A 15887-nucleotide genomic window follows, 5' to 3' on the forward strand; every position below is an offset into this window, starting at 1 on the left:
TCTCCCCCCCCCCCCCCCGAGTTGGATCCCTCCCAACAAAAATTTCTAGGTGCGCGCCTGAATCTAATACTTCCAAGTGGTTGCAAATGACGCACCTAATCTTTGAAGATTTAAGAAGAAAATCCCATCAATGCCCCCCCCCCCCCACGTTATACATTCAAACTTCTTTTTTATGACCACATATGATACTGATTTGGGTTTCATATAGTAGACAAGAAGACAGAAAAGTTTTTCTTTTTTAAATTAATCAAAACCAAGATTAAGGGTATGTGTTTGTGTGCTGGGTTAATTCTTTCATTTCTGTCCTTCTGTTTTCTATTCCCGTCGCATCACCAATTTCATTAACACTTTTAATGCTTTTATTATCTAATAATAATTAAAAAACCAAGAAATAACATTATTACTTGTGTTGTTCAGTACATTTTGCTTTTACCTTTTTTATCTAAAACCGTGTTCATACATTTCCTTTCAGCACACAAGCACTACCTTTATGAGGCTTTGAGATCAACATGTACGTAAGTTAAAAACTATTCTATCTATATCTATAGCCTGTATACTCAATACAAGTCTGTAAATACAGACATTAATCATGCATTTTATATAATTGTCTGCTTTACTGCGTGAGTGCTCGCATGATTTAATTGCCTTGTTCGTTGCTTATGTATAAAACTAGTTGCTTTCCTTGTTCGAATTGTTTGATAATAGAGTGAAATTTCCGTGTGTTCTCTCCATAAGTTTTTGAGTTATGTGCTTTGCTTTCTTTTAATGTTATAATAATAATAATAATAATATTATTATTATTATTATTATTATTATTATTATTATTATTATTATTATTATTATTATTATTATTATTATTATTATTATTATTATTATTATTATTATTATTATTATTATTATTATTATACTGAAGTTTATAAAGGAATTAAGTCTTCGTTTTCTCTCTTTCATTCTTTACTAGTATTCTTTCTGAAACCATGAAAACTTATTCAATGCAATTAGGGGCGCACCCACGAGAGGGGTCCACTGGGTCCGGACCCCTCTCCTAATAACTTCCTAACTCAATATACATTTGTACATTTTCTTAATAAAACTAGGAAATGATTGATGTAGCATGAACATTTTTTATGCACTTCATCTGTACTCTTTCTCTTTTAAAAATAATCTAGTTCTATTATTTTTTTTCTAAAAATATAGGTGGAAGTATTTTACATTTACTTATCGGGTACAGAATAATACCCGTTCAATACTACATAGACGTAATGACTAGTAGTATGGGACACCCTTCTCAAAGTTTGGACGGCTCCCCAACAAAAAATTCTGGGTGCTTGCCTGAATACAATACAACTTTTCCGTATTATTCTGAAGCTCCCATATTATTTGACACAGTTTTCAATGTTTCTTTCCTTTCTCGATTTGATTTAATCGGAGCACTCATATCTGCCGTATTAAAAAAAAAAAAGGCCCTATAGCTGTAAATGATGGCTTCAATGACAAAAATGTAGGTAAAAATCTCAATTCTTGAAACTTACCTTGCTTTTCTTTCTTCCTTACGTAGGTAATCTTCTTTAAGAAACATCAAAATATCTTTAGATTTTCTGCCATCTCTGAATATTATGCATTTATTTTATAGCTGTTTTATGTAATAAAATGTCTTAAATTTAATTTTTTAAAATTCATTGACAATAACCGAAAAGTCTAAACAAGGTCTTCCATACTTTTATGCTCCCAGAAGTCCCTAATTAAACTATACGTATGCAGTGTTAATATACTTTTAGTGGACCCGTGTGAGTATAGTGTCTAAATAAAAAAAAAGAAAAAAAAACGAACTACGCGAAGTTAAAAGAGCGATTTTTAAATCCCATCTTCTAGTATGAACTTGGTAACATAGTGAAATTTCTGATTGCTTCGTCTCAAACTTCTTTTCACCATTGAATGTTTTATAAGCTTCCTCATTTTATTCACGATTTAAATGTAAGAAGCATAATATTTGAAATGGCCACTATAAATTTTTAATAACTCATTTATTTTATATCTACAGAATTTTGAGAAGATGAGATTCATCCTATTTCCCACCGAACTGCTGCGTCTAAAATTTTTGGTCACTTACGTCTCGTCTCAATTTTGGGCGACACCTGAAGGGAAAAAAAAAACCACATGTTCTTAAAGATTACACATATTGTCAGGATAATTGGCGTATAGAAAAAATAAGATCTTATTACATAGATCACTTTCGAGTGTTAAGTTAAACAACCAATCAAAGTTCTTACAATTTAATGGTTCTAGCTTATTCCACCTTACGATTAACAGAACTTTTCGTCATTCCAAAACTTATCAAACTCAGAATGATTACCTCAATCATAGTTTTAAAATTTTCCATTATGGAGAAACAATTATACCCTACATTTTATTTTATTTTTTTTTTCCCAAAGAAATGCATCTCTTATTTCTGATGATTCCTTGAACAATGTTGAATACCTGCAAAAACAAAAACCACTTGGCGTTACAGCCGTTTGTGGGTCTAAGCCGGTTCAGCGCCATCTGTTAGCTAACGAATGAACTACGTCCAGCCTAGCGACAAACACGTGGTCAGCGTGCTGCGTAATATCATACCAGGGGCGGATCCAGGGGGGGCGATCTGGGTGATCGTCCTCCCCGGAAGACGAAACTTTCTTATTTTACATATATACAGTATAACCTCGTTAACACGAACTCGCTTAAGCCAAACACTCGGATAGGACGAACAAAATTTCGGTCCCGGCATCGCTGTACGTTATCTTATAGGAAGTTTTATCGGTTAACACGAATTTCGGTTAGCACGAATTACGAACTAATTTTTAGTCCCTTGAGTCAGTAAAGGTTTTGATTTAACACGAACTTTCAATCGTTTGGTTTTTTTAGATCATTTTTCTTATTTTAGATTTCACTCCAGATCAGTTTTGACATACATTATTTATACAGACGAAAATTGCCTTGTAAATAAGAGGAAAACCAGAAACAGGTATCTTTCCTCTTTTATGAGGTGTTGATTCTGTCCTCCGTCAAGCGCTGAACATGCAGGTGCTTGGTAGACGAGCTGGTGACAGCTCGAGACAAAACATCTCTCCCCTGTAACTCCAAATTGGTGACAGCAGTCATAAATACCTTTCCGTTACTAGCGGTACTCATCCTGCTAGCGGAGTTATCAATTTTATAACTTGACCTAGATTTTCTGCGTGGAAACTTTTTTTTTTTTTAATCTTCGAAGATAGTATAATAAACTTACTGAAGTGTTTTCACTTTTCAGAGGATGCTACCGAGACCGAAACTAGTCTCGATCTCGATCTTAATTCGAATTTGAGACCGAGGAGTGCTTTTCGAAATCGAGACGAGACCGAAACTCTCAGTCTCGTCTCGATACAATTCTGTGGATGGTATCAAGACAGAGAATAGTCTTGGTCTCGTCTCGAATTTGGAACCGAGACTACTCAGTCTCGTCTCGATACCATCTCCAGTGTTTTCTATGACATACATAATATACTGTAGTGGTATGTATAGTCTGTATACTGTAGTGCGTATGTATGGAGAAATTGTATTCGAATACCCGGTTAACATGAATTCTTTTAACACGAACTCCTGATTTTTCAGTCCCTTGGAATTCGTGTTAACGAGGGTTTACTGACCCATCCATAAAAAGTTTGGAGCTCTTAAAAGTAGCTTTAAGTAGCAGTATTACTATCGACCGCCTCCCCCCAGAAGTCCGTCCTGGATCCGCCCCTGTATCATACACGACAAAATGTAATTTTCACGAAGTAATAGGCATTTAGATTTAAAGGGGGAGAAAACAGTAACAATCAAACAATTGAAATTCAAGTTCATTTGAAATAAAAGAAAAAAATATTCTCCATATAAATAAACGGATTAGAAACAAAGATTTAGCATGTATTCTACATCGTTAATGTTTATAGATATTTTCAGAAAAATTCCCTCGAAACTTTCACAAGTTCTTATGATGTGTATTGGATAACTTGAAAATGTTGTCGTTCAATAGACTTTGGTTTTCTCTCTCTCTCTTTCTTTCTTTCTTTCTTTTTCTTTTCGTTTCTTTTTTTTACAAACAATAAGTATAATAACATTTTTACTTGCTTTTAGGAAAGAAGATAATGTTGCGAATTATTTGCTTTTTAAAAAAATTAAAAAATAAAAGAAAATATAGGACTTCAATAAGGAAAGATGTTTCAACTTGCATTCGAAACAATTTAAGCCTTCTTACAAAAACATAATAAATGGCCGTCAAATTTGACTTTCCTATCTTTGTTATTTACGCATTTAATGTTTATCTTATGGTCCAATAATATTACTAGCATGTAATAGTATATCGAATGCCTTCTCACTAAATTATATCATGCTTTCCTTTCGTTCAAGACAATTTAAAGAATTTTTATTATTTGCATTATAAAAGAAAGTAATCATAAAAGATGACGTGGCCATTTAAGCACAAATAAAGGAAGACAATTTAGTAGTAAATAATTAAACGAGTGTGTTTTTCTTTTCTTTTTTTTCCTTTCTTAATTTCATGAAAAGTTATTTCAACTTGTGTTAGTTGGAACAAGAAAGCAATAATATCTGGTAATTGGGTAATTGTCTGCGAAATTGTATTTGTATAAGTGAATAACAGCGTATCTTACAAGCTATCTAATATTACGAAATCACTTAGGCCTTCTCTCCTCATTCCTCTTCCTACGAAAATAAGAAAAGAAAAAAATGAAGATAAAGCGGGAGGAGTTGTAGGGTAAACTAGCAAGGACAAATAAGAGGAACCGGAGAGAGGAGAAATGATATTGCGAACATCTAACGTCCGTACATATATAAGATGGTTATGTACTATGTCATTATGATGTCACAAAAATTGATTTATTCCGAGAGAAACAACCTATAAAATCTCCCCGAAATGAAGGATATACAATCAAGCTACTTAATTGCTTTCATGAAAACGTTAATATCGATTTTGACGAACGTTTTATATATATATATATATATATATATATATATATATATATATATATATATATATAGCTAACGTCTCCCGCCAGCAGTTTTAAGGATGTGTCTGTATGTGGCCTTCTCCTCCTTCCTTTTAGGTTAAAAATGAGGATGTTAATGCTCGACATTTTATTTTCTCTTCTCTTGTGTGTGTGTGCGTGTTTTTGCAAAAAGCAGTTTTATATTCACATGTGGGTTTAATGTGGTGTAATGTAATTGGAAAACGAAGTAGGATAAGATATTGATCAGAAAAACCTCATTCTGTGTTTAAAAATAAAGGTGGTAAAGCTATACGGTGCTTTGTTGATGAAATACCTTAGAAATATAAAATTAAATTAGAAAAAGAAAGTTATGTATAGCGAAAAATTGCAGATAAATTAAAAAAAAAAAAACATAGTAACCTATCGTATAGCTCTTTAATTCATCTCTCTTGGAAGCGAGATAGTGTCATGAGGAAGAGATCTCTATGGAAGTTAATCCATACTCATTATATTATATTATATTATATTATATATATTCATAAGTTAAATTCATTATATTATGTTCACCTGCTAATCAGACTTTCTTCCTAAAAATCTGTCCGGAGGATAAAATCAAAATATGAAGGAGTTGCACTGGTACATTGTTTTGGTACAGCAATTTAACTTTTCTTAGACCCTCCGGAAGTAGCCTGGGGGAAACAATACCATAAACTATACCAGATTCAAGTCCCGGAGTGGCATGAAGCTTATGTAAGTCCCAGATCCCGTTCTCCATACCTTTGATGATCATAAGGTTGTAAACAAAATTAAGGGACGAAAAAATGTTACAATTTTGACATACAGTATAAAAATAATCGATATATATATCTTGATCTAGAATCAGGGCCGGATCCAGGATTTTCTGACAGAGGTTACACCAATAACTATCATTATAATTGAATTAAATTTGACTTTTTAAAATGCCTTTAGGCATTTGTAGTGCGAATGAGAAATATTGTTTTGTTTGGTGATTCCTTTTTCTTCAACCTTCAGAAAATCGACTTAAACTATTGCTTTTGCAAAACTTCGATTTCTTTTAGGCTCCAAACGAAAACTGACGGCAGAAAGTTTCCGGAAGTATTGCTATTTTCACTTCTAGCGTCTCATTTTAGATAGTCTATATTTACAACGAAGGTGTGTGTGTGTGGGGGGGGGGGGAATAAATGCACCATTACACCATAAATCCGGCCCTGTCTAGTATCATTTTCACTCTAGATTTGTTTTACTATCATTACGTGTACAATTCTGTATCAATCTTTATTATTCTCTTTTTAAATTATTTAAATTTGTAATATATGATACACGCTTCTCTGTAAAGGCAATTAATATGTTGTTTTAAAAATACACCATTAATATGCATCAAATCAAATATTGGTATGCAAACGTGAACTGGGAATTATTCTCTCTATTACATACTAATGACAGTCAAAGCTAATGCTAAAAGAATGCAACAATAATGTATAACAGTGATGGACAATCTTTTTTGGGAGAGGGCAAAGGAAAAAAAGAAACTTTATAAGGGCCAATATAATTTATTAGAAACTAAAATGGTGATTTTACAAATTCTTGTAATACTATATCCTATTAATGATTCAAAGATCATGAAGGAGAATGTGATGAATAAAACTGCGTATGAAAGTTTCTCTCTGCGTTTCTAAAAGTTTCACATAGTCTACTTCAAGCTGAGATACATTATCAGAAGTGAAGTTAAATTCATTTCTTGGGTCTTTTAGGGAGCCGCATCTGGCCCGTAAACCTTAATTTACCCATCACGGTTGTGTACTATTGGCGTGTAGAATGGTTTATAGTTTACTTGGAGTTTTAGTACCGACACTATTTTTATACGGTGGACTTGGATATAAATTAACGTATGATCTGAACCACATACTTTCACTAAATTGAACCCCGGTCTTCTGCATCATTATGTGTGAAACGTGATTCAATTGGCATAGTTTTCTTTTTATTGATACTTATCAATGTTTTGTTTAAGGATCATAAGGGATTCAGATCGATTCTCTGTGCAAAGCAGAGTTTTAAGTATAGGATCAATACTGAGAGAAAATAGAGGAACTTAGACCCTATTAGAATTCCAACGCAATTTTGAGAATACTTAACGTTTCCTAATACACTCATAAACCAAAAATGTTTGGAAAAACAAGATGTATTATTGTATATCTGCCGTTTCTCTTTAACTTATTTTTCGTTTAATATCGCTTTCACCCTTGAAAGAAAGAGGATAGTTAAATCCACTTATTGCTTCTCTTAATGTATACATTAGAGGAGCACAACTTGTGTATAAAATTTGGACCAAAGCCGCTGCTGTGTATAAAATTAACTTTTAATAATGGTGGGTCCGTTGATGACCCTTGTGGTACGCCTAAATTATGCATCAAATTTTAGGAAACACAACGAACGACTTCTTCAAAATTAACTTTAATAATACTGTCTCTTGACTCTTTGAAGGGCTGTTGACGTCTGTTTACATTTACTTTATACTTCGAGAGTTGTTTTGGGAAAGGGGTGATGGTGGAATAGATAGGGTGGGGGTTAGTGAAAGACTGAAAAAACACAAGAGAGAGTGAAAATTGAATTGTTGGGTTCTCTTTTCGCTATTTCTCCATTCCGTAAATATATTGCACAGGAGGCAGATTGAGGAAAGGAAAAACGAGTGGGGGGATGAGGGGGCTATGTTCCAGTTGTTTATTGATCGAGGCCCAATCTGGTGCTGGCTGCGTAACAGCCCTTCCAACCTACCGTTTTGCCTTTTCATCCCCTCTTTCATCCTGTGTTGCTATCAACCCCTTTTTCCATCTTTCTCTCTTTCTCTTTAACTCTTTCCTATATTTCTGCGCCCCTCTGTCATTCATGCTATTTCGAAAAACCTGGAAAGCTCCCGGGTAAAAAAAAAAAAAGACATAAAAATGGAGAAGTGTTGCCAATGTCATTATTTATATTCTACAATATTGTTAGCACATAACGAAAAGAAATCTTTCAAAGATAAGACATATATCAAAGAATAAATCTCATTAAGTTATATATATATATGTTGTAAATTACCATGAGTATTTTCGAGAAAAGGGGCTTTTGTAAACCTAAAAAAATTGAAACTGATCCTGACGTATACTCTCATCAAGATTTTCATTGTGACACTAGAAAGATGATAGTGCACACTATAGCTAATGAGAGGTAGTGTACAATTATGGTTACCTATAAAACTGTAATTGAAGAAGCCAGATGCAAAAACGCACAAGTCCACTTCTGGCCGAAAATGAGTTAAGACCGACTAGAGCTAAGATTTGTAATGTCATGCATTAGTTCCTGCGCAAAATAACATAAATTTCCAATAGAAAGTTGTTAGAATCTGAAAAAAAAAAAAAAAAAAAACCGAAAGTAGTTGCAGAACTGAACCACTTCAGGAACTGTGATGTTTTGCTACTGACACAGCAACACGTCATATATTCGTTGAACCTGTAAGGTTTTCCATCTGGCTTCGTCGATTTTTTTTAACTATAAATAGGGCAACCATAAAGCATAAAAAGCAGTAAAAGCATAATGGAATTTTCCACCTATGGTTGGTATATCTGTGATTGTGACTTTACATATTCAAATTTGCTAATTTTATAAGCGATGCTTTTTATCCAGAACCCTGTGTATGTTAATATATTTTGCGCTAAAGAAAAAATGATCAACAAAAGTGTTATCAATTTCCAAAGGAAATTAACTACCAATTGCTTTTACGCGTAACAATGGAAAGTTTGAATTCCTCCTCTCTCCGCACCTTCCGCTCCGGATTTTTTTGTTTCCTCAGTTTGTGTTAAAAGGCAGGCAAGATTGGTTGTGCTTGTTCCAGATGCCAAAATCAAAAGTATATGCAACACTGTTGCTTCACTTGGTACAATTGTACCAAATTCAGCCCTTTTTGTCATTCATCGGCCCGTTGGTACCACGCTGGTACTTTCAGTCTCTTTTGTGAAAAAGTTGGTACAATTCTACCTAATTCAGCACCATTTAACAAATATTTGTCACATTTTCAAAAGTGTCAGTAAAACTTTTCATACATTTTACGTTACTTGTATCTTGGACTCTTAAAAAATGCTGTTGAGCAATCATATTGTGACGTTGCATCGGATAACGCTACAAAGTTTGTGTGTCTATTGTGCTCCTTCGGTCCTGAAGTTCACGAGAATAAGGTGCAATAATTTATATTTTAATATTTTATTATAACATAACTGTTTACACAGAGATGATTGATTTGTTCCTTGTTTTATATATTTTTCATAGATGGCCATAATACCGTTTTAGTTTTTTGGTCACTTTGAAATAGAAGCGCGCTTGGTTTCCTTACAATACATACCGAATATCATAACTGTTTTTCCTATGAATTTACGGCCTCTGTTATACATCCTACGTGCGAAAAAAGTTTAATCTACTTCCACGATTGTTCGGGGTCCTCCTATTTGGATGCTTTTAAAAAGTAATTTTTAAAATGAGCACTTTCTTGATTTGGACTCTTGGAAGAGAGGGGTCTAGAATTTTACCTCTTTTAGTTTCGTGTTATAAAGCGATGTATTTCACTGGCTTAAAATAATGAATTCAGCCCTTTTTGTTTCAATTTGGTACTATTTTTCAGTCCATTCTAGAGCGACAACTGTGGCAACACTGATATGCAATCTCAGATGAGAATTCCCAACTGACCATTTCAAAGTAGAAGGCGGTAATCTATTTTGTATTTTTTGTTCTGAACTCATTAAATATGAGAAGTCTACTGTGCAGCTACATGTTTCTTCTTGGAAACACTGTTTAAGAAAAACTGCACAAAATTAGGTACCGGTAGTATGTTGTATTGATGAAATGTTTAGTGGGAAAAATGAATAGTTTAATACATTTTTAATGCTTGTGTAATAAAAACTTGTAAAATGAAAGAAATGTGCAATAGAAATAGGTAAAAATGAAGTATAATTCAAGGAACAACATATTAAGGCATAATTTAGGAAAAAGCTTAATAAAGCATAGTGTAAGGAGAAACAAACCATAATATACAGTTGTATAAAGCATAAAGTTGGTTGCCCTAACTATAAATATTGTCCAAAGATGACATATAAGCTTGTATCAGTGAATAAGATAGTGTCGAGCTTAACAAAATGATATATTTTATTTGAGACTTCCCAATCATCCCAACTTCTTGTGGATGAAACAGATCAATAATAAGATAGTAATTTCAACAACTCCGCCCGAGTTTCCAAAATATGTTCTTCGATAACATTCGTTTAAAAAAAAAAATCGATTTTGCTGAAGTATGGCGTATATTTTCTGTGAGAGTTCCTAACCATCCCCACTTCTTGAATTTGAAATCAGTTAAGATTAAAGGGATGAATTTTGTCTCCTGTCGACCCATCTACGATAAACTTCATTAAAATAATCTAGTACTTTTAGATTTCCAAACTTCGCTACGTGTGCATCTAGACAGTATTAATAGAACAATCTTGACTATCCATCTGTTTGTCTGTCTGCAAACAGATATCAGAATAAAAATGGTGAAAAAAATAATGAGAAATGTTCTTTTAGTGTAGATTCAGCGTCAAAAGAATACATTCCCTCTCCGTTCCTATGCTGCTAACAATTTTGGTTTCAATATTAGTTCTTTATACATAGTTCCAAAGTCTTGAAACTCTTGTTTTTTTTTTTTTTTTTTTTTTTACATTATTATCGATAAAATTGTCAAATCTTCAAAATTTACAAGTTAGATCCTTTAACGACAAATATAAGCACAAGGCTATTCTATAAGTCTGATTATGTGAGTCATGAAACACCATTATACAACTGAAACTTCATGTAAAAAAAATCGTGACACAAAAAAATATAAGGACTTGTAAAATTTAGACTGACTAATAACTGGTCAATTTTCAGACTATTTTTGAGAATTAGCAACGGATCAGATTAAGAAAACAGCTTAAACATCATACTGACTGTCCGAATTATGAAAGGCAAGTATGCCAGTCAGTCTGTACGTCACAGTATCCTGGAAAGTTATACAATCTTACTTAAGAAAAGTACGACGTATAATGTTGGTTGCAGAACGGCAAGGGGACACAATAAGAATCGTTATAATAAGCGGCAAAAGTCTCAGTGCGTCACACTCATTCCTAATAGTAAACATCCACGCTAATGGATCCTAAAAGTCATTACGTGCTCTATCACTTGTCTCCTTGACGCTAGTAGATGTCGGTGCGTGCTTTATGACTTGTCTCCTGGACGCTAATAGATGTCTTTATGTGCTTTATCACTTGCTTCCCTGAAGCTAATAGATGTCGTAATAGGCCTCTACGACTTACCTTCCTGACGCTAATAGATGTCGTACATGCACAGTGTTGTATAAAACGAAGTTTTTAATCATTACATAAACAAAGAGATTGTGAAGTGATTGGTGAGCGAGCTCAATAAATAAATAAATACATTTGTTAAACAATTAGACCTTTCAAAACAGAATTTTAACCTATAGTATACAGCGGGCCAAAGGCTTTGACGAAAGTACTAGTATGAATAATGTGAAAGATATTTTAACTTAGTTCAACAAAGAAAGCTTTCAGAAAAAATGTAACTTCTCCTAGGGATTTCTTATGCTTAGTATAAACGATTTATATTAACGACTAACGGCATGAATCAGTGTGATTCAACTTAAAATACTTGACATGAGAAACTATTATAAGAAGCAATTGTTTATTGAGGACTGCACATGACTTTCCATTGGAAGCGTGGGATGACAAGACATTGACACCTATTATTTGGAAGTTGGCAATATAAATATAGATGCTCAATAAATAATCACACGCTTGTCTTGTAATACAAGCAAAACATCTTTGTTCGTTAATTGTATTAATTTCTCCTATCATTACATCGTCTCAAATATTATTTGTCTTGATTATCCGTTGTTTCATGTCATTGTTCTCGTATTTTTCTCTCAACAGATAACGTTCAATTATGTTTCATTATTTATTCTACAATTATCTTGCTGGTAACGGACATCCATCCAATTAGCAAATAAGTCAAAATTTATGTCATTTACGATCCGTTGTTTATCATGATGAAAACACTGCCCTTGAAGAGAATACGGGAGTTCCGTTGCAATCACAGAAGGGACAATAAACTCAAGATGGTGGAACAAAATTATAACTTGCATTACATTTTACAGTAAACCTTGAATAAAATATTTTGAAACGAAGGAAAAACATTAATATTCTTAAATAAATACTTTGTAAAATTTCTACTTACAATGAAATTTCTCAAATAAAATGTATATTCGAACCTTCCTATTTTCTGAGAACAAAAATACTGATTATAAGAAAGGTTTTCAAATTTCCTTTTAGAGTGATTTTTTTTTTAAATACAAATGCAATATGTTAGCTTAAAATGACTTATCTGAACCTTAAGATCATATTTTGATGATGGAACTTCTTGAACCTAATTTGAATAATTGAATTAACGATAACATAATTGTTTGTTGAGTATAATTTTTGTTTGTGAAAAAGTTTGAATGATTTACGGAAAACAAAAGTGGCAAATAAACATCTTATCTGGGGATCTGTTTCATAAAGCTATCAAGTTCTACAAGTATTTCATACAAGTCGTAAAATGTATGAAGCAGAAACAATAGACATAATATCAATATGAATCTTCAAAAATGATTTCAATACATTTCCTCAGTATTATTCATTGAAATTTTATCTAAAAGAAAATATTTTTTATAAATTTGAAATATAAATCTACTGTGCCAAGTTACTGGGTTTTCTTACTTACGTGTTTATAACTGACTCATTACCTACCATTCATATAGACTGCAATAAACTATGAATAAAACATCAGGTACAAATGAAGAAATTGAGGAGGAACAGTTCGAGCTTAGAAGAAGCAAAGACACAAGAGATGCAATTAGCTTATTAAGGATAATCGGTGAAAGATTTGTAAAAAACGATGGCGGCGTATGTTCTATTTATTCATCTAGAAAAGGCTTTTGACCGTGTGAATTGTTAATTATTGTTGGATGTTTTGAAAAATAATTGGGTTGAAATGGAAAGATCGGAGACTCATAAGAAACTTGTATATGAACCAACAAGTAAGTGTTAGAATAGGAGAGGAAATAATTGGAAGAGGAGTTCCACAGGAATACTGTCTCTCACTAACATTCTTCAATATCAATCTAGAAGAGATAGTGAAAAAGAGCCTACCTAATGAAGACGGTATTTCGATAGGAAGTAGAATGATTAGGTGTATATGGTTTGACGTGGCGCTTATTGCAGGATCTGAAAAAAGGAAATCAATAAAATGTTTTTAAAAAACGTGAGGAAGTGCTCTAAATAATGTAGGATAAAAATAAGTGTTAAAAGAACAAAAGCCATAGTGTTTGGAATGAAGTGGAGGTGAGGCAAATATAGAAGTAAGGGGGGTGAGAAAATAGAACAAATGACAAGTTTCCGATATCTCGGTTGTGTTGTTAGTAATATTGTGAAGTAAGAATGGGAACTAAAAGAAGGATAGGAATGACGAAAGAAACCTTTAGGAGGAAGAAAAGTTTATTCTGTGAATCCTTGAATAAAGAGTTGTGAAAAAGACTTCATACGGAGTATTGTGCTGTATGGATCAGAAGCATGGACATTAAGCAAAAATGATTTAAAAAAAAAAGACTGAAAGCTTTCAAAATATGGATGTGGAGAAGAATGGAGAGCATTAGTTGGGTCGAGTAAAAATGAATGAGAGGATATAAGAAATGGTAGTGGGGAGAAAACAATTTTAGATATTATTAGGAGGAGGAAGAGAAACTGGTTGAGACATTGGCTGACAGGGAACTGTATGATGAGGGACGTGTTAGAGGGTATGAAGGGGCCGGAAAAAGATGGAGGGCCCAAAGAGGCTACGTTGATGGATGGTATCAAAACAGAAAAATCGTACAAGGAGACAACGAAGAGGTTAGCTAAAGACCGTGGAGCTTGGAAACCTCTCAGCTGCAGCAAGTGAGAAAGGAAGAATACCTATCATGATGATGATTAAGAAATAATTTTATGTATTTCTTAACGTTTCAAGGAAGCCTCTGCTTTCATTTTCATAGTTAATATTTAAAAAAAAACTAAATTCATGCTCCATGGTTGCAGAAAGATAATAGAAATAAAATATATATTTGTTTTCAACACAATAAATAGCTGTTTAAAACATTGATAACAGTAGAAATAGAAATAACGTTAAATTCGACATCATGAATCGGTAGAAAAGTTTGAACATGACTAACCTTAAGGGGAAGTTGTATTGCAATTATATATTCAAATAGGTCTAAAAGTTACAAAGGTTGTACCTACTTTATCTGAACCATTCATTGCAATAGAAATACAGTAATTGAATCATATAGCTATGAGCTATTGTTCTTTAAAAATATAGGATTAAACAGTAAACCGATTTTCTCTAAAATATTTAATAAATATAATTAAGTTTTTCTGTTGCTTTAATCCATATTTTTAATAAAAAGTGGGAGGATCGTATTTAAAGTACCTTAAAAGCCTTAAATTTACCTTCATTAAAGGTAAACTACAAGATGCATTATTATAAAGTTTCATTTATTTTTGAAAACTGAAAATTTCTCTTGAATAAGAAATTTGATTATTTTCGCTTATGAGCTTGAAATTGATGAAAATAATTAACTACAATTATGGAAAACAATTTATTATAATGAAATATATGTTTTCTCTTCTATCACAATGAAAACAAATCTATCATATTCATATAATGAAGTCACTGCATTTATTCAAAAGTTACGTAACGCTTACGTAAACAAAGTTACGTAGTCGAACTTATATTAAAACATGACAGCACTTACTGGAAACATTTATTATAACATTTGTTACCCACACATTAAAAAAAATAATAATAAAATGTTCGTATAAAAGGAATTAGGTTTCAGAGAAATTATTGTTAACAAATTATGATGTGAGAGAAACAAAGTGTCAACATTTTCTTCAACATTGTAGATATAAAATTTGGCATGGATAGTATTGCATAAATTTCAATCTTAATAAATAAATAAATAAAGTATCGTTGTCAGCAATATTTGCAACAAATTTTGCGATCTGGGCCAACCTTAAAGTAAGAAAAATCACATTTTTGATTGCTCCTATTTCAATACTATCATGCCATGATAAACTGCTTGTAGGCATATCGCAGTTACAACGATAAAATCTCTTTTTGTGCATTTATCTCAATCTGTACCATTATTGTGAACATCACTATTTGCCAAATTGCCACGAACGTCGATACATGCTGAAAGATAGCGGAAGGAGGGGAAGAGGAGAGACAGCTCCCCTTTTATCGTTCATTAACTTCACTTCAATAGTGCCGTGTGCTATGACATACATGTATATAGATCCGTGTGATTATGCGCGTGGCTGCATATATATCTACCTATGACTATGTATGCAAGCATTCGTTCAGTCACGTGCATACAAACAGGGCGAAACATCCTATTGTAGCGTTGTTATGAGAAGTTTAAAAAAAAAAAAACTGAAAACACAGATAGAGAGAGAACAAGTGGATTATATATAAACATTATTTTTTTTTCCTAACCGAGAACAAAGTGTGGTTTAAGGGTTAGTACTTTTTAGGGTTGATACTAGGGAGGGGATTGTGGGAGGTGAATTGACATAACAACCGACAACAACGGCGTAGCGCCCCAAAGCTTTCCAATGACCCGACGCCAAACAGACGCAAGTTCATATCACACAACATTATCTAACGGATCACAAGCTGCAATATGGCGGAATAGGGGTCGTAAAGCCATGGAGCATTGGATGCAGCGGCTGTCAGTTG

At 33.0% G+C, this 15887-nt stretch overlaps 1 protein-coding gene across 2 annotated transcripts in view; it reads left to right on the forward strand.

Moving 5' to 3' along the window:
• The window catches only part of HGTX (HGTX homeodomain transcription factor), a 112924-nt gene that overhangs the window by 14929 nt on the left and 82108 nt on the right, over positions 1–15887 (forward strand). Inside the window, exon 2 of one of the 2 annotated variants that reach the window (XM_081763835.1) lies at positions 473–511. The exons of the other annotated variant lie outside the window; for it this stretch is intronic. Within the exon in view, the coding sequence (XP_081619961.1) occupies positions 473–511 (39 nt within the window). The remainder of the gene's footprint in view (positions 1–472; positions 512–15887) is intronic. 2 annotated transcript variants of the gene reach the window in all.

The sequence above is a fragment of the Thermobia domestica genome, chromosome 1 (assembly GCF_964235325.1).
Source record: "Thermobia domestica chromosome 1, izTheDome1.hap1.1, whole genome shotgun sequence".
NCBI lineage: Eukaryota > Metazoa > Arthropoda > Insecta > Zygentoma > Lepismatidae > Thermobia > Thermobia domestica.